General features: G+C 43.2%; 1 protein-coding gene across 1 annotated transcript in view; it reads right to left on the bottom strand.

The window, feature by feature from the left end:
- The window catches only part of MYO1A (myosin IA), a 77,656-nt gene extending 58,331 nt beyond the window's left edge, over window positions 1-19,325 (bottom strand). The window contains exons 1-2 of the mRNA XM_066584456.1: window positions 19,183-19,325; window positions 1,531-1,677 (exon numbers count right to left, since the gene is read on the bottom strand). Coding sequence (XP_066440553.1) covers window positions 1,531-1,656 — 126 coding nt within the window. The 5' untranslated portion in view covers window positions 1,657-1,677; window positions 19,183-19,325. The remainder of the gene's footprint in view (window positions 1-1,530; window positions 1,678-19,182) is intronic.
- Window positions 19,326-20,884: the final 1,559 nt, after the last annotated feature.

Raw genomic sequence — 20,884 nt, 5'->3', positions numbered from 1 at the left:
TGGTTTTAGTCTTCAGCGTAGGATCGTGTGCCCCCATGACAGAATATGACTAGCTTCATATCCATGTTGTCAACCGTTACAAGGCCTGTGAAAAAGGTATGACGTTGACTTGCAGGAATGCTGTCTTCTAATAGGTGGCGCTGTAGAGGTATTGCTCCATCTCTCCATTTGCATACATTTCCCAGAGGAGCATACATGAGCTTATAAGTGTCCTCACACCTTCTAGCTGCTCTCTCTAAGGAATAAAACATACCCTTCTGACCCACATCATAGGCCTCTTGGGTAGCCAAGCCTGCAACCTACTGTTGAGGGGCAAAAACCCTGAAACAGTCTGTCTGTGCATGGTTATCTTTTCCTTCTGGAGAAGACTTTGGCTTATATTCCCAGTCTGTCACTGACTTGCAGGAATTCTGCCTGCTAATAGGTGGCGCTATAGACATATTTTTTCTTTTTCCCTTTTGTGTGAACAGTAGGTAAACTATATAAGGCATCTACTCAACTACACATGGCGGTGCAATGGATAGCACTGCTATCTTATTCTATGTTCCCTGGTTTCAATCTGAGATGAGAAGAGGGGAAGACAAGGGGTTCCGAGGGGATAACAGCACTTATATCATTGGATATTACAGTTGCATTAAAATTACCTTGTAAAAAAATATATTCACCCCACTGCTCCTACTGTATACGTCAAATGTATCCATAGCCTATTACGGCCTGACACGCCAAGAGTCAATAGGCAACTTATGCAGCCGTATGGCACGTTTGAGATCAATACTGGGGATTTTCTTGGTGTATATGTCGAATGTTGTGTAATCACAGCCTACGGCACTTTGCTGCCTACTTTCCCATATGTTCCTTGTCAACAGTGATTCATTGCTTTTTCCTCTATATCAATTGGCCATGTTTAATAACATACAGAGCACAAATAAGAGGGCACACGCTTGATCAGAGCGCTGGGACCCCTTTTTTGATTTACGGCTGAGTAGATCATTAACTTTGTGCAATTTCCTATTTCTGTTTAACATTTTATCGATATCTCCAAAGAAAGATACATTTGTATCCAATTTTCAGATATAACTGTATTATATAACAAACTATATACAGTATTTCATCAGTTAGTTAATACTTAAAGGGGTTGTCCAGGTGTTAAACAGTTTTTTAAAAAATAGATCAAAATCTGTTAAAATAACAAAAACATCGGTCCAGCGCTGTAGCTCCGTGGTCCTTCCGGTGTTTGTGTTAGAACGGCTATCACCTGATCACTGCAGCGGCTGGGTGCTATTTTTCTGGCATCGTGGCACCCAGCATCTGAGTGGTGATGCCAAGACAATGGCACCTGAGTGCTGTGGCCTCAGCCGGTAGCTGTCCCAAAACAGACACCTGGAGGCCCATGGGGCTGCCACACCGGACCACCAGAGGAGTGGATGGGTAAGTACCCCTGCTTTTGTCATCTTAACAGATCTATTTTAAAAAATAGTTCGACACCCAGACAAGCCCTTTAATATCATAAGTGAATATGATCTTACTTACATATATCTCATCATGCTGGAAACGTTCCTTTAGGTTCTCAAGTAGGGAATCCTCAGAGAGAGTATGAAGAAGAATCATGTCCCCTACTCCCACCATGCCATCCAGGAAGGATCGATTGAAATCCATCTTTTAGGATCGGCTTGGGATCTGGATTGAAAAAATGGACATAACATTTGTTATAAAATCGTTCACACAAATCCATATGTGCAAATGGCAACAACATGTGATTAATTGAGATCCATTAACCCCTTCAGTGGCATACTCGGAAAATCTCCAGGGCTTGCTGCACTGACCATGCAGTTAAACCCCAGAAGATTTTCATGGACAGCTCTAGTGCTGAAATGTGCAGAGCACTGAGCTGTCATCTAAAATCTTCCGGGGTTTTTACTGCATACTCAGCGCAGCAAGCCCCGGAGATTTCCCTGCCATAATATTGTAATAATAAACCTGCCACTGAAGGGGTTAAAGGTCCATTAAATGGACCAGTGAATGGAAACTTTCCTTTATGTTTATCCAGAAATATTACCATGGTTTAACATGAATCCAAAATTGGATTGCAAAGGGTTAATGGAGGCGGCCGCCCCGTAACCCATACGCAATTAACATTGAATTGCGGGTTAACATTAACATTGCGTATGGGTTGCGGGTATCCACGTCATTGCTTAATGACGGCATGGGAAATGCAAACAAACAAAAAAACCTGTACTGCCTATGACCGCCTCCGAGCCTCCCCGGGCTCACAGCCAAATTCACTCCGGCCATCCAAGTGTGGAACCCGACCCGCTCATGTGAACTCGGCCTTACAGAGGGCCTTGTCCCAATCGGAGGGCACAATCCATCATCCTTTATCAGTATGTTATTAAGTTTATGAGAGAAAACTGTAGGACACAAAGAAAATCCACATAATCACAGGAAGAACATACAAACTCCAGGCAGATATTGTCCTTAGTCAGATCTGGACCTGGGACCTGGACATGATCAGGGCAGGCTTTTGATAAAACAATTTGGATATTCGGGACCCCCATCAAGGTGATGAGTGGAAACCCACTTGTTGCCCATCCTGTAGTGATGTTATTATCATGGGACGACCCATTTAGGTAAATATTATTATTACCCATGTCTTCTACTTGTTGTTACTATCATCTGGGAAGAACGGTCTTCATTCGAATGCTGACGGTAATTTTATTTTTACAGCCTACAGTTTGCAGTCAGCAGCAATGGTTTATTATGGGCATTTTATTATGAAGGTCTAAGGCATGGAACTGCGTGGCCGCGGCACATGTGAACGCTACATTGCAACAAGGGCAATAAAATTTGAAGATCATTACTTCGTAAAGTGTTTCAGAGTCCGCCTGGAATGATACTAAGACTCTTAATGGAGATGATGACACCACATTCTCATTTTATAATGCTTTATCTGCATATTTTCAACACCACATGAAAGATCTACCAGATGTTATATATAGGCTGGTTTCATGCTTGGGTTTTTTGCAGCTATTTTTCATGCACTTATTAGTTTTTTGAGCCAAAATCAGAAGTGGATCCAGCAAGAAGGAGAAATCCTTCCTATATGTTTCCAATATCCTTTTGAATCTGAAGTACTTTTGGCTTTAGCACAGTAAACTGCCACAAAGAGTGCGGCTTTTTGTTTTTTTTAACCTATGTATGAACCCCCCCTATTAACCCTTTGCAATCCAATTTTGGATTCAGTGTTTCCTAGGGGGCTTTCTCTTTCTGCCATTATACAATGGCGCCATCTGCTAGAGAAAGAGAGTACTGCGGTATGGGACATGCTGGAGAGGCCCCCGACAACAGAGCGGCCAGTAATCTACAGTAAGAATACCAATCGAAACTGTAAAGCCTTCAATCAGAATGTCTTTAGACGTCAGACAGTGGATTGGAAAGGGTTAAAGGACATAAAGGTCTGATGTACACGGGTAAATTTTAGGCCAACGTCAGATTTTTCCGACATGGATCTTACAGCTTAACCCATGACAGAACTCCAAGGCTGCACCTCAAAGTTCTGCTGTGGATTTCTATACAGATCCACATGTGGGTTTAGTCCCAGTAAATCTGCCTAAGGCCTCCCGTTGCAGCTTCATTGCGGATCTTAAAGGGGTTGTCCCGCGCCGAAACGTTTTTTTTTTTTTTCAACCCCCCCTCCCCCGTTCGGCGCGAGACAAGCCCGATGCAGGGACTTAAAAAGAAAACAGCACAGCGCTTACCTTAATCCCCGCGCTCCGGTGACTTCTATACTTACCGGTGAAGATGGCCGCCGGGATCTTCTTCCTCCGTGGACCGCAGCTCTTCTGTGCGGTCCATTGCCGATTCCAGCCTCCTGATTGGCTGGAATCGGCATGTGACGGGGCGAAGCTACACGGAGCCGGCATCCTGCACGAGCGGCTCCATTGAAGAAAGCAGAAGACCCGGACTGCGCAAGCGCGGCTAATTTGGCCATCGGAGGCCGAAAATTAGTCGGCACCATGGGAACGAGGACGCCAGCAACGGAGCAGGTAAGTATAAAACTTTTGATAACTTCTGTATGGCTCATAATTAATGCACAATGTACATTACAAAGTGCATTAATATGGCCATACAGAAGTGTATAGACCCACTTGCTGCTGCGGGACAACCCCTTTAATTGTAAACTACACCAAAAGTTGCATGTTGATTCTTTTTCGTGTACGTGAAAAAGTTTTTCTTTAATCTTACTTTTTTTTATCTTGCTCTTAGGCCAGATTCACATGAGTACATTATGGCTATATTTATGCATCCGTAATACGAATGAGTTTCCCAGTCCGACTGTGGGTCTACTGACCTGATCTAAGACCATGTGCACCCATAATACGTAAAACTACCCTTAAGCAGGTGTCACACAGGCATAAGGGCATTTACATGTGCACTTGTACCACGTATTTGCACAATGGGCATTGTGTATTTGCACACGCAAATGGTGATTGACTGTACTTTTTGATTGTACTTTTGCACACGCCAAAAAGAAACACACAATCATACTTCCATTCATCGAAACAGGCAATTAAGTTAGTTCAGTATATACCATTTTCATGCACAAATGCGCAAGAAAATAGAGCATACTGCGTATTACTTTGCTTGAATGACATGCGCACGCAAAATACAATGATTACCGCAGTGGTCAGGCTTGCAAATTGCAGGACAAGTTCCTATTAATTTCAATGGGAACTTGGCCTGCAATACCAAGCCTGTCCACTACTATAAGAATAGAGCTGTCTTCTTGTTGCATAAATCAGCTCAGTGCAGGAGTGCATAAGCGCAGAGAACAGCTGACCCCCAAGTAACTGACCTGATCTACTATTGATGATGACCTATCCTGAAGATAGGTCAGCAATATTTTCCAACTGAACGTTCCCTTTAACTATCAAGCTAGAGCTGAAGTCCAGGGAAGTACAGTGAGTTATATGTAACCGAGTGCACTCCTGAGAATGGCTGCTATCACTCAAAAGTTAAAATTGGAAAGTCACGCTGCAAAAAGCCTGCATGTAGTCTCATTCTAAGGCCTCGTTCACACATGTGCTGTTGGCGTGCATTAGAGGTGCGCAGAGAAAGCGCTTCTATCGGAACTAATGATTTTACATGGAAGCATTCACATAAAAAAAAGAATTTTAGACGTGCTAAATTCATGCACCTGCCAAAGGTAGGACAGGTCCGTGGTGCACGCAAAGATAGCACCTGTCCTATCTTTGGTGCATGCTTTTCATAGACTTCTATGGGAACTGCAAAGCACGCACCTCACACCTCGGATCGTGTGTACGGGCTAATTTAAATACCATAGCTGAAATTCACCCATTCACGCGATCTTTAGTGCAGTATAGCCGCAATCTTTTTATGCTCCTATACTGCACTAAAACAGCATTGTTGTGAACGAGCCCTAAAGGCCTATTTACACTGAAAGGTAATTGCTCAAATATCGCTCAAACGACAGTTTGAGTAACAGTTTTGAGCAATCATCTTTGCATAACTCTAAGTAGGTAATTAGCTATTTAAGAGTTAATGCAGGTGGAGCAGGATACCGCCGAGAACAAAGCAGCTGTTTTGTACATGCAAACAGCTGCATTGTTCTCAGAGCTTTCAGCTGGTGTCCCGCTGAGAACTGCCAGTGGGATACCAACTGAAAGAATACTATCAGTGCCGCCTGTTGAGAAAATCAGCATGTGGCGCCGATAACAGTAATCGGTGATTTCTAGCTGGCTAGAAATCACAATGAATCAATAGTGCCCGCGCGTTTAGACGCAACGGTTATCGCTCAAAAAATGGCTTTTGAGCGATAATCGTTGCGTTTAAATGGGCCTTAAGCATGCAAACTGGTGATTGCTGGAAGTTACTGGTGATTTGCATGCACACAATGTCCTTTTGATGACACAGAACTGTGACTTGATAACAGGAAGTCTTGCCATGAGCTCACTAGAGTTTGCTGGCTGCAGGCTTTGAGCCTGGAAGTAAAAGTACTTAGAAAACTAATTAGAACACATTAAAATAAACAGTCCGTTTACACGTTTCACATGTTTTAATCCTTTCCAATCCACTGTCTGACGTCTGAAGACATTATGATTTAAGGCTTTACAGCTCCGATGTTGGAAGACGTCCGTCGGGGTTCTCTTACTGTATATTGCCAGCCTCTCTGCTGTCGGAGCCTATCCAACATTTCACCTCATGCAGTACTGGCTTTAGCCAGCAGATAGTGCCGTTGTATAAAGGCGGAAAAAGAGTAAGCCCCCTAGGAAAACCAGAATACAAATTGGATTGGAAAGGGTTAAACGTATGAATGATATTTTATCATTTCTACAAGGCACCATATTAAACCTTGATTATCAGGTCAGTTCTACCTAGTTCAAATTGCATGGTTCTATCATGCTTCATCAGGTTGGCGGTACAGAATTACTCTCCAATATACGTATTATTATTGTTGTGTGCAGTCAGCAGTCCTGCATTTAACATATAAGGCCGGTTTCACATCTGCGTTGGGTCCTCGGAAGTTCTGCCACCGATCTGGCTCAAAATAGCAGAAGAAAAAGTGCAGAGCTTTTTCTTCTGTCTAAAAGCTGGAGAAACAAAAGGGACCCCATTATAGTCAATGAGGTCTGTTTGGCGCTGTTTGGTTCCATCCTGAGCCGTTCGGCCATGGGGATTCCCTATTCTTGCTGCTCGAATGGAGAAGGAAAATGGATCCCCGTGCACAGGTGTGAAACCAAGTGTCGTCTCTTTTCCTTTTTGGGTCATTTAAGTCTATATACTGTCATATTTGATGCCATTGCATCCAGACTTGTTATTATTTTGTTCTAATGTTATTTAGTAGATAAAAAATGTAAATTTATTGTATGGCAGGGTATGATTCAGTCTATAAATTATATTCATTAATATTAGAGATGAGCGAACGTGCTCGGCCCCGCCCCTTTTTCGCCCGAATACCGCGATTTTCGAGTACTTCCGTACTTGGGCGAAAAAATTCGGGGGGCGCCGTGGCGGCGTGGGGGGTTGCAGCGGGGAGTGGGGGGGAGAGGGAGAGAGAGAGGGCTCCCCCCTGTTCCCCGCTGCTACCCCCCGCACCGCCGCGCCTCTCCCCGCCCCCCGAATCTTTACGTGCGAGTACTGAAGTACTCGAAAATGGCGGTACTCGGGTGCGTAAGTACTCATTACGAGTACGTTCGCTCATCTCTAATTAATATGTATTAATTATGTGTTGCTTTGACTTCATATTTCATTTTGCTTTCTTTTGCAGTTTTCTTGCAGACTGCAGCAGGTTTTCCTCCATGATTACTCTGCATTTTGCTGCCGATGAGCAGCTACCAGCATGTTTCATGTTGGGATGGTATATGTCCGATGCAGTGGTATATAGCTATCACTAGATGATGCATGGTTTATAGTCAAATAGCTTAATTCCAGCAGAGACTATGTGACATGTTTCATTTTGCTACAGTCTCTCATACCTCTAACTAGGATATGTGATTTTTTTTCATTAGTGGTTTTCTTTGACTTGTCTTCTCTCTCCTTGAAACAAATATTTCTTCATTGTTGTCAGAGATCTCTTGCCTCCCCCCCCCCCCCCCCATCCATCCCTTACTAGTGTGTGGTCACTCAACTTTTGAGTATAGCCTGCACTAAGCAGAACACAACTCTATCATGTGCTTTCATATGTTTATGATTGATTCAGGTGTGCCTCAAGGAATATAAGTAAATTAAGTTAATTTTATAGAAACTTGTTTGGATTTTTCTTATTTGAAAACTAACTTTTCAGTAGTTCAACCTTCCAAAGATGTGCTTATCCCTTACGTGGGGCAAGGAAAAGTAGTCCGCCACTGATCCTGGCACCAGACGGTTATAAAAGCCATTTAAGAATACATTCACATATAATTGTGCATATTTTGACTCAGTTTCTGATTCGGAAATGCTGTGGATTTTACCATGAACTTTTCCACTTGTGCAAAATCCACAACATTTCAGCTACGTGCGAACGTACCCTTAGACAGCTTTCATAAGAGTGCTGGGATCAGAGGCAGATGACTTTTCCATTGCCCACCCTGCATAAACACCTTGACCACCTACAAAAGTAACCCCTGTTTTACTAATTACACTAATTATGTACCAGGTTTGTAGTGCTGCAGATTTGACATGGATTTTGAACATATATTTGTGCTCTAAAGATAAGGTGACTGTAGATTTTATCCATCCTACAAGTAATGGCTGCTGTAGTGATGATTTAGTTGAGTCCGAGTATACTGTTGGGTGATCAATGAGTGGAACAGGTTGCCACGGGAGGTGGTGAATTCTCCTTCAATGGAAGTGTTCAAACAAAGGCTGGACAAATATCTGTCTGGGATGATTTAGTGATCCTGCACTGAGCAGCGGGTTGGACCCGATGACCCTGGAGGTCCCTTCCAACTCTACCATTCTATGATTCTATGGACCATATAATGTTGGAACCAGTGCATCCATCATCTGCGGTCACCTGCAGGGTGGTCTCACATCTGCGTTGGAGGTTGGAGGGTCTAGTTGGAGGTTCCGCTGCAGTTCAGACACAAAATATCAAAAGCAAAAGTGCTAAAAGCTGTGCAGCTAAGCATAAACTGAACGGACCATATAACAGGCAATAAGGTCCATTCGGCACCGTTCGGTTCCATCCTGAGCCGTTGGGCTGCAGGGATTCCATTCAGGGAGCAGAGAAGCGGATCCTTGAGCGCAGGTGTGACACCGCCCCGAGACGTGTTTTCATCTACCTTATGAATGAACATTCCACTCTGGAAAATGCACAATAGTATCAAGTCATTTTCCTTAAAGCTACTACAGCTGACATCCGGAATAGCAACTTCAATACACAGGAGAGGAAGGATGTAAGATCCAGAATACAAAGCATTGAATGACTTGTCACAGGCGCACTACTAGCATGGAACAAATAAAACCACGCGGAAGCCTCATGAATTATCTGGGTAAACATCCTGAGATGGAAAAAAAGCCCAACGGCTCTGCTACATAATAACACTAAACTGTAAAACTGTGTTTTTTACTGTCCAGACCAGTGGTCTCCAACCAGTGCTCTTCCAGTTATTGAGTAACTACAACCCCCAGGAAGCCCAGATAGACACATCTAAAAATTAAGTTTGCTGTACTTCTGCAAGTCCTCACCTTGTTAAGTTTCATACGTCTTATTCATAGCGGGCAGGTAGTGTAGTTTTATGCCACTCATAAGAAACTACAGTACCCAGCATTCCAAGCTCTCCCGGTATCTGTATGCATTGATATATGACAAGCCAGAACATGTGCAGTATATTACAATACAAATCATGTTGGGCAACTGAAACATCTGCCTTCTTCCTGCCCTTTGAATAAGCAGTCCGGTTAATAGAAACATGATGCACGTAGGGGGCCACATAGTTTATAAGGTTTGGAGGGGCCGTACATTTACAGATGTAGCCATTTTTCACTTCACACTTAATGCATAGCATACATTGTTTCAGCAAACTTTAAAGGGGCACTAACTTTTCAGACAACTTATGCTCAACTAATAGCCTCTGTGTGTCCCATAAATCTTGTAATATACTTTTTTTTTCTTTTTACCTCTGTAAATCATAGCTGAAGTGGCTGCAACTAGGGGTCTCTCTTCCAGCTCCTCTACAATCCACTGCCTGTTAGGTATTAAGCTTCTGTAGTAACTGGGACACTAGGATGCTTTCTTAGTGATGAGGGAGAGGCCATCTTCCCAGGATATTTCTTTGCACTCACAAGCTGACAGATCTGCAGACACTGTGAAAACAATCTCCTGCTGCTACAACACTTGTGTGTGCCCATTACTTTGGGGTTTACTAGTCATTTGGCCAGAATGTCTCCTACAATCACCCTGAGACAGTAGATGTGTGGGTATTTAGATACTGCCTCTCTTCTGATTGGACCAGACACAGAGCAATGCAGCATGAATAGCAAGGAAAAGGAAGTAAAGGACAGTGAACTACTGGAAGAATGCTAGACTAGACATAAGAAACTGTCTTTTTATGTCCATGACTGCGGGCACACAGGGATTCAGCAATGGAATCTGTGCGCACAAGTGGACATGAGGCCTAAGGTCTCATGCCCACGGGTGGATTTCCATCGTGTTTCACGCGGCGGAAATCGGCAGAGTGGCCCGCCAGTAATTAGGTTCTACTGAGTTCCTCAGTGTGAAATAACCCATATCATGTTCTAAATGCTGCGGGAATATGCACGGCCGGCTTCCATTGTAGTCAATGGAAGCCGGCAGTCACGCTGTATTTCCGCTGTAGTACAGCGAAAGTATCGCGTGCATACGCGTCCCCACCCACCGCCGTCCGCGTCATCTGACACCGCCGGCGCGTCATGCTTTGTACTGCGCATGCGCGCCGGCCCTTTATGCGGGACGCGTACGGCGGATCCTGAGTGGTAAGTATGGGGGTTTTGGGGGGGCGCCGTGGCAGACTCTGCAGCGATATTCTGCTGGCGGAGTCCATCACGGTCATGGGCATGAGCCCTAAATCAGAATAAACTTTAAAGTGATTAGTTTAGCTATTGTGAGAAGGTGACCGGCAAAGTGCTGGAGGGCATATATATTTCGCCTAGGATGCTCTTCTATGAGGCTTTGGGGAGCGCTTGGGCAGATACGTGCCACCGAGCAGCCTGGGCTCGGTGGAGGAAGCCGGCAGTATGGTGTCAGTAACATTAAGTTACTGACACGGTGTAGTAAGTAAGTGGCTCCAAGCCACATAATCCGGGCCGGCTTTTCCTGGAGTGACCAAAGCGAAGGGTGGGATGGTCACTCCCATGTACCAGGTGGGGCTGGTACCAGGCCTTATAAAGCCTGGGCCTACAGGGCCAGGGGGAGAGAGCATCTGGCTGAGAGCCAGAGAGAGGGCTCTGTGGAGCAGGGAGCCCGGCTAGCCCAGCGTGTGGGCTGAGAGAGCTGAGACCTTTGCAGGTCTGAGAGTCCTGGCTGGCTGTGTGCAGGAGCCATTTTTGTTACCACTGTGTAGACAGGGACGCTACCTGTATAGTAAGTGCTCAGACGAGCAGGATTTACTTTGTGTTTGCCTGATGTTAAGGCCTGTATTTCGTTTTGTTTGCTTGGAAATAAACCCAGGCAAAGCCTGGACTAAAGACTTTATCGCAAGTGTCACTGTCTCTGACTGCTTATGCCCAGGTTGCTACCGATCCTAAACGCTAATCCCTCACACTATAGTCATAATAATTCCAGCAGAATCTAGAGTCTAAGAAAGACTTAAGAAGCTTCACCTCTCATGTGCATGGGTAACACATCCCACCAAGTCTTGGAAATGACCATTAGTGTTATATAAGCTATACTTAATGCAGAGTTGTCTATGCTTGAAGTGACAGGTCTGTTACTTGCAGCAATTAGTTCTTGTGTGCTGTGCTATTAAAGATGTTTCCAGCTCCCACGAGTGATGATCTATCCCCTCAGGATAGGTAATCAATAGCTGATCACTGGGCTGCTGTGTCAGTGCATGAAGACATACACACAGCTGTGTACACTTCGTAGTGCTTAGCATGGTACTGCAGGAAGAGCTCTCATAGAAGTGAATAGGACCTGTGCCCGCAATACCATGTAGGTACTGCAAAGTTCATGGAGCTGTCTGCTTCCAGCTCTGTACATTAGAGCAGTGGACTGGTGAACAACTGATCAGCAGGGATTCTGGTGAGCTATTGCAAGTGGCTGGTGGTAATCATTGTACAACTGGTGCAATGCATCATATAGGAGGGAACTCTGATGCCGGGTCAGCATATAACACAAACATTGGCATAAAATAGTCTGTGGCTGCTTTGACCTCCTTATATGTCACCTGATGAGCCTATCTCTAACATAGATGAAATGCATAGGAACCTGGAACCATTAAGAAGCATAACAAAGCCATATAAACCAGGGCTGCTGTGGGGTCGCCCTTATCAGGGCAATCACTCCATTTTCATGCAGGATCATATTAGTATGAAGAGTTTTATAGGGACAGTTCAATAATTTGGTCCTGATTTCCCAGCATACTTTTTAGCTGGACCAGTATAGACAGGAATGCCCAAAAGTCCCAGACAACACCAACTACAAGTGGATACTATCAGAAGTGGCACGGTAAAGCTGTTCTATATTTAAGTGGTCCCACTTTACAGCTTCTAGTGACATTCTATTTTAGTAGATGAAATATATGTTAAGTTTTAATAATTTTATTCACCCATTTCTATACTTCAACAGGAATGTCATGCAGCAGACCCCCACCGATCGGCTAGTAGTGGCCTATCCTGAGCTGGACAATCCCGTAAGTAGTGACATGTGGGTTCAAATCCTCTTCAATGTCCACACAAACATAAAGAACAACTATTATTCTAGTAACTTAGAATGATTCTATTGATACAGATGATGATTTGGATCACATAATGACCCTACACTAAGAATAAACTTGCCGGGAACTGTTGTCATTTGGACATATGAGCAGAGTTGTTGGGGGTCACTCAAAGACAAATAGCGAAGGAAACTATTATATTAGTCCCATTCACCAAATGTTACTAATGAGGTTGCCTGACAAATGGAGACAATGGCATAAATGCTTCTTAGTCCACTTCCAACGACTAGCAAAGTAAGGGCAAGAGACCCATTCTTGAGATTTTCGCTACATCTAGCCGTGATTGAATGCATACTTTCCTGTAATAACTGAGATAGTGAACTAATATAGCAAACGCTACTCAATAATCATTGCGGTACAATTTAGATCCTCACTAATGTTCTACAATCATGTGTTCAGATAAGTTTATTGCTGACCAGAGTGCAACGTGGCTTCACATACTGTACATTATAACTTGAGACATGGAAAGGCATGGATAATACGAATGATGACCATGTAATCCTCTGGGTACTATATTTTCATCATCTTTCCAGTGAATGTTCCTATATTATCTATGCTAAATAATGCTTTAGATGGTTGAGAAAAGCCATGTGGCAAAGAGCACAAGTGCAGTAGGTATTTATATCACTTTACTGGAAGTTTTGCATTAATTGGCTTTGCAACATTGTAGAATTAGCGGCTGTCAAGCATTTGTGCTGCCGTTCCATTCATCTCTATAGGAATGAGATAGATAGTTGAGTACAGCCCTCAGCAATCTCCAGCCATCCCTTAGAGATAAATGGAGCAGCTGCCCACATGCCTGGCTTCATTCATATTGGAGTAAATGGGACCCCCGTTCTCATGATTAGTGATTGGACTCCCATTGATCACATACCTCATTATAATAGGATCCATCAGGAATTGTGGGAGTCTGTTTAAAAATCAGTTTGTCATACTGTAGCTGCCTTGGCTTCTTCATAGGAGAAACAGCGCCACTCCTGTCCATTGTGTCTAGTATTATAGCTTAGCCCTATGGAAATGAACTGCAATGATAGACATAACACATGGACAGGAATGAAGCTGTTTCCGGATAAAGACCCTTTCTTTATACCATGGACAACTCTAAGAATGAAAGTGATGATGGCAACATGAACACAGGCTTAAGGTGCCATGCAGTTTAGATAGCTGTCAGTCAAACATTTTCTCTACCTTCCATACACATCTGTAATGGAGCTTCTGGTTGTGTCAGCGCTGACAGGGACTATCGGACACCGGTTTGCCGAGGATACCAATAAAACATTTGCATACTGGTCCTGCTCAGTGGTCAGCCTTTGCCTAGGTGCCTCTAATAGATTTTGGACTTTGGACTACTACTGTCTACTTCTCATTTTGCTAATGACTATTGTTTCTTTTGTCTCTCACCTCAGATTGTTTGTTTGCCTATTCTTTATCGTCCTGTCCTCATATAGTCCCTCTCCTCCTTATTACATATGGGACATGCTTTTTAAGTTCCAGTCATGGGATCGCCCTTTTCATGGCGGGTGCTCCGCTATATTGTCAGATCAAGGAATAGATCCTAGGCCTCCCCTCCATTTCTACCGCCGTCAACTGTATTGCCTTGCATGCCTAGCAACCCTGAAATTCCTTGGGTTTTACACGTGATTCAGCCTGTCCCTGTCCTCTGTTTTTTAATCTGTTAATTGGTCTCCTGTACAAGCGTGACAACAGCCATATGTGCAAGTATTCTGAATACAGAGAGGGAAAAGATGCTGGCAGACTTCCATCTCCAGAGAAAAGAAGCGGGCAGTTGAAATCCAACTTTCTGATCCTTATCTCCCATAACATCTGCTGTTGGGGTATATTCAGGAAGCCACCATACACGTTAGATGATCAACCAATTGGTGGGTTTGGCTGATCTGGATCTAATGTGTATGATCACCCTTATTCATTACATGCAGGTCTACAATACACTTTGGGTTGAGCTATGGCTGTTTGATATTAAATGAGAATCAGAATGCATCTTCCCAGAAGGCACGCCAATATTTCATAGCCAACACTATCTTCCAATGTGTAATCAGATCCCGAAGCTTCGGTTAACACTTCTTAGTGGATAGCTAGGTGGTTTCTCTAAAGGAAGAGAGGGACTGAGAGTAAAACGCACAGAAGCCATTAAATATTTACCATCTCCATTTACGTCCACCCCTAAGCTTTTAACTTCCATTAAGTATATGTATCATTAGATAACTTCAGACATGTGATTAGTCAAGTCCCTTTAAAGATGCTAGGCTAGTGAAATGCTCAAGCGTTATATATTGTACCATTAGCACAAGTGATGTAAAGTCAGACCTTACAGTATGTGCAATCAGACACGTATGACTATGCATAATACCTTTAAAGCAGCCCATGTGGCTGTAGTGGGGTCCTTGGATAAAGGGGGCTAAGTCCTGGTTGGTCTTGTTTGCATTTTGATGATTTTACAATTTATTACATAGCAATGATAAACTTTACTCCTAATTTTGCTTTCTTTGTGTCCTTCTACTGTCTGGCCTCTGCTTAGTTGATCTATTAATGCAGGATATACTATTTTATATTGTGGAGAGCCAGGTGTCACAACCACAGAGCTTCCTTTGAATAGAGCGAGCCTGGTTATTGTATATTGCATCTGCAATAGTGATGAGCGAGCATACTCACTAAGGGCAATTGCTGGAGCGAGCATTGCCCTTAGCGAGTACCTGCCCGCTCGAGCGAAAAGGTTCGGCTGCCGGCGGAAGAGCGGGGAGGAACGGAGGGGAGATCTCTCTCTCCCCCTCTCCCACCCGCTCCCCCAGCTCACTGCCGCAACTCACCTGTCACCCGCGCCGGCAGCCAAACCTTTTCTCTCGAGTGGGCAGGTACTCGCTAAGGGCAATGCTCGATCGAGTAATTGTCCTTAGCGAGTATGCTCGCTCATCACTAATCTGCAATAGAGTATTTATCAAGCAAGATCCATCTGAATACAATGTAATCTCACAATATCCTAAATAATGTGCACAGCTTGATTGTTACACAATATTTGGCTATATACAGGGTCCAGCAGAAGTAACGCCCCTGCAGAACACATATTTTGTAGGGTGATCGGTAGTTTTTATCAATACCATTTTGCTGTAAGTACCACGTTTTGGGATTATTTTTATGGCGTATTCCGTTGGGAGAAATAAAATATACATATTTTTGCAGCGTTCAAAATGCGGGGTGAAGAAAATGCGTTCAATTTATTGTGCAGGGCGTTACTTCTGTGAGACACTGTATGATGCAAATATCATAGTAATAAACATATTGGAGAATTGGAATACTCTGTAGACTCTGCCTTCTTTAGACTTTATATCCACCTTTGACTCCCGAGCGCGAGTCATAAATCTAATCTTATCTTTTCCCTCAAATAAAAGTAGAAATAATCTGCCATTTCCATGCCATAAATGCATAAAAGTACATAAGCGGGCAAAGATCAGACCAGGGTTAGACTCTACTATGATCATGGACTGTGAAAACTTGCTAGCAGGGTTGTAGCCGAATCATCTAGAACATTGACAGACAAATGGGAAAAGTCCAGCACGCCCTGGACACACCATGGTATAGTGATACCGACTGAGCTGATATATCATTTCTAAACTTTACAGCACCCAAGTAGCTCACAGAAGGTCAAAGCATTTAGGATTACTCTTGGCCATGATTTCAGTACAATACCAGCCGGTAGCTTACTTTTATTAAGACAACGGATTCCTTACAGGCTACAGCTAGTAGTTCAGTAAGACATCTGGAAGATTGGTGAAGGTAATACATGATTACAGGATTAAAAGGAACACAGAGTTAGTTTGAAGTCCGTAACCATGGCGACACATAGGTTTGTGTAGGAGATGTATACATATAACGGAAGGCAATTTTTAATCAATACTATTTATTAAGTTACTTCATGCTTTATTTTAAGGTGATCTAGAACAATATTTTAAAAGTATACCCCTTTACGTAATCTGGTGCAATATTACTATAGCAAAATAATGTCCGAAGCAGTGGCATAGCCATAGGGGCCGCAGGGGTCACAGTTGTGACCGGGCCCCTATGTCACACTGCACCTTCAATCTTATTTTCTTTCCACACAGCCTGGCAATGACACATCATGCACAGCAGCCTGTGCAGGCTGCAACATTGTGTCCACCTTTACTTCCTCTAGTGCTGCGATGCTGAAGTTGAGGAGTTGGGGAGGAGAATGCATCCTGCACAGGCTGTTGTCCACAGAATGCCAGTACTGTGCAGAAATTGAAGAAGATTAAAGGTGTCTGATCTAAGGTACACTGAGGACACAGCAGGAGGGATGGGGGGGTCTGGAGGAGAACCGTGCATAGAGATTATATTTTTTTTATAAAAAATAAATCTTGTTATTTGTGTAGCACCAACTTATTCCACACGGCTTTCAGGTAATTTTTTATTTATTTATTTATTTCCCATCCCACCAAGCTGGGTACTCATTTTACCAACTTTGGAAGGATGAGTCAAGCTTGAGCCGACTACCTGAACCACGTGGGGATTGAACTTTCAACCTTCAGGTCATGAGCGAGAGCTTAGAACTGCATTTCTGCTGCCTTAACACTCTATGCCACATGGGACTCTTTTACTGCTGGGAGGGATGACACATAGAGGAAAAGGACCAGAATATAGCTGTGGTTAATCAGGATATGTCTAGCAACCTGTCAGGTTGTGAAAGAAAATATAGCATGTTCCAAAAGACAAAAGTAGTTTCTTTATTGCACATATTCATTAGTTTTCTATATTACTGCAAGCGCTGCACCAGCCCCAGAAAACATGGCCGGCTAGAGTACTTTTACACAGGTTGCCCAAGTAATTCCTCAAAAAAGTGATTACTGGTGACTGTCGCCCCATGTAAATATGGGACCCAACAGAGCAAGTGACCAAGAATTGCTTGGTTTTCAGCTCACCTAAAAAACAAGCGACTGTCGGCCCTTGTAAACAGGCAGTCGTTCCTCTATGAATTACTGCCTGTTTACTCTGAATGGAGGTGGGCAGCCAGAAGAGATCTCCACTGTGCTACACCTCCATTAAGTAAGCGATTACTATGTGAAAGCACAGGAGTCATGATCGTTGGGACAGCTGTCAGGTGCTTAAGCACCCAAAAGTCATCATGTATAAAAGTTCCCGTACTGTGTCTTCTTCTGCAGTGGCAGGAAGAGGCCTGTCAGCAGTGCAGAGGAAGGAGGCACCGATGCCAAACAGAATTCAATCAGGCAAGCACTTTATGAGCGCTCTGCCCGATCATTAAAGTGGTTGTACCACAGGATATGGGATAACTTTCTTATCGGTGGAGGTCTCACCGCTGAGACCCCCGCCAATCTTTAGTACAGGGATCCTGTGCCCCCCCAGCCCCCCGTCCTCCTCCCTGCTGGGTTACTGCACCCATTGCAGTGAAGAGGAGACTGAATGAAGCGCTGGTCATTGACTTTCAATGGGACTACCGAAACACCAACTCGGCTATTTACATGAGACCCATTAAAACGAATAAAGTGCTTACCATGCATGCTTGACCAGCGCTCCATTCACAGTGATGTCACTGTGGGGAGAGAAGCGACTCCTGCAGTGACAGGAGAATGGAGCATGAGAATCCCGTTCTGGAGATTGGTGGGGGTCTAAACAGTAAGACCCCCACCGATCAACAAGTTATACCCTATCCTGTCCTTAGGGGATAACTTGCAATTGTGGTACAACCACTTTCTGACACGCATGCAGCTATATATGTCCTAACTGCACATACCCTGTACAGGTAGGATGTATATAGATGTCCACAGTGTATGCTGTGTATGAAGCAGGCTTGGGAGGCGAGCCCACCTTCCTACACAGTGGGTATCGGCTGTCTTTAACAGCTGACAGCCACCTGTAACAACCACGATCAAAGATCTTGGCTGTTAACCCTTGAAATGCTTTTGTCAATTCTAACAACAGAATTTAAATGTCCGAGTGATAAGATTGCAGTGTTGCCATCTGGATATCGTGGCAACTTGAGGACTTCTGAAGGCTCCCTAGGTTACATTGATTGTTTGCCTATTAAAACATGCCTGTGGCATGTTTTTAATATTCAGCTTGTAATACAGTATAATGCAATATTATAGTATTGCATTATACTGTATAAACGATCAAATGGTAGAAAGTGCAGAGTTTCATGCTGGATCTGCGACGGAAACGCTAAACGGAGCCTCCGATGCAGATGTGAATACAGAATTACTAGAGCTTTACCTCAACTAAAAATGAAAGTTGTATAGCAGAAGTTTTATTGTTACTGTCTGAAAGTTATACAACTGAAAAGATAGGCAGATGTGCCAGACTAATACAGTGGTGCACGCTGTGTAATAAATTTGGCGCATCATGCTAGACATGTTAGACACTTTTGAGCAAAAATTTTGAAACATTGTAAAACTTCTCGAATCCAAATTCTGCTTTTCTAGACACTTTTTAAAACTGGCTAGTCAAGCCCAAAAAGTGGCTAAAAAACACATAAAATCTCCGGCACGTTTAGCTTAGTAAATCTCCCCCACAGTGTGTTAGTAACTCGGATTTAATACACATTAATACTAGAATAAAAATTGATCAATGTCCATAGAGTGAGTAAGGTAAGACATTCTAACCTGAATAGCCGGTGCTACTGAAAAGAGGAAGTAATCTCACTTTTCTACTTGAACTATGGACCCATTTTAATTAGCTTCTGTTATTTGGCAACTGAAAAAAATTATAACAAATGTGCACTTACCTGTCTGCTAGAGAGAATGGTGTGTTCACAGGCAGTGCTGTCAGTGGGATATAGTTGTAGCCCCCTGATGATGAGAAAGTCTAAAGGAGCCCTGAGGAGCAGATGACTGGAGCAGGATCCCTTTGTGTGTGCTCAGCGGGAGCTGTCCATGGTGTCTGCCAACTGTGAGGAGTGACTGGCAGCACTTCCAGCTGAGCACAGCCCTTCGGTCACCACACCTATTTCCTTAAGTACACTGGATCACCCCCTACCTGAGAGACAGCAAAACTGCAAGAACTGAATGTGCAGAATTCTTCTTAATATACAGTAGATGCAACATTTATTATCATTGATTTGAAAGTCATCATATTATATAGCTTTATATCCATCTATAGGGTATATAGAGGAACAGAGAGATCTGCAATAATGTAGATTTACTACACAGATAGATAGATGTGAGATAGATTTTATATATATATATATATATATATATATATATATATATATATATATATATATATATATATATATATAACCCTTCTCCCTCAGCTATATATTTATATATCTCCCTCATCTATATATGCATCACTAGTCAATCTATCTATCTCATATCTATCTATCTATCCATGTATCTTTCTCTTTCTCTCTATTTATCTGTCTAATATCTATATCTACTATCTATCCATCTACTCTATCTATCTATCTGAGGGAAATGCATAGATAGAGTAGATGGATAGATAGTAGATATGCATATAGATAAATTGATAAGATACATATAAGATAGATAGATCTATCTCATATCTATCCACATATCTCTCTCTCATAACTAGCTATTTATCTATCTAATATCTATCTATCTCCTATCTATCCATCTCCCTCATATAGATAGATACATAGATAGATAGATATGATATCTATCTATCTTTCTATCTATCCACATATCTATCTCTTTCATATCCATCCATCCATCCATCTCTCTCTTTCTCTCATAACTAGCTATATATCTGTCTAATATCTATCTGTCTCCTATCTATCCATCTCCCTCAGATAGATAGATAGATAGATAGAGCTACTATTATATTACTCTTTCTACTGCTGTTTTTGTACTACTACTACTACTACTACCTATATTACTATTACTATTCTACTGCTGTTTTCTTACTGCTACTATAACTCTACTGCACCACACACAGCTCTGCAATATGCCTCACACACCCCTGCTACATGCACCTCACACACACCTCTGCTACATGTGCCTTAAACACACCACACACAGCTCTGCTACATGCACGTGTCACACAAACATCACACCCGCTCTGCTACATGCACATGTCACACAAACACCACACACACCCCTGCTGCATGCGAGTCACACACACCACACACAGCTCTGCTACATGCACATCACACACACCACACACAGCTCTGCAACATGCACGTGTCCCACAAATACCACACACAGCTCTGCTACATGCACCTCACACCACACACACCCCTGCTACATGCATGTCACAAACAGCTCTGCTACATGTGCGTTACACACACCACACACAGCTCTGCTACATGTGTGTCACACACACCACACACAGCTCTGCAACATGTGCATCACGCACCACACAGCTCTGCTACTACATGTGCGTCACACACACTGATCTGCTACATGCACATCACACACACAGCTCTGCTACATGCGCATCACAAACAGCTCTGCTACATGCACATC

The sequence above is a fragment of the Eleutherodactylus coqui genome, chromosome 1 (genome assembly GCF_035609145.1).
Source record: "Eleutherodactylus coqui strain aEleCoq1 chromosome 1, aEleCoq1.hap1, whole genome shotgun sequence".
NCBI lineage: Eukaryota > Metazoa > Chordata > Amphibia > Anura > Eleutherodactylidae > Eleutherodactylus > Eleutherodactylus coqui.
This window is presented reverse-complemented; position numbering and strand designations above follow the sequence as displayed.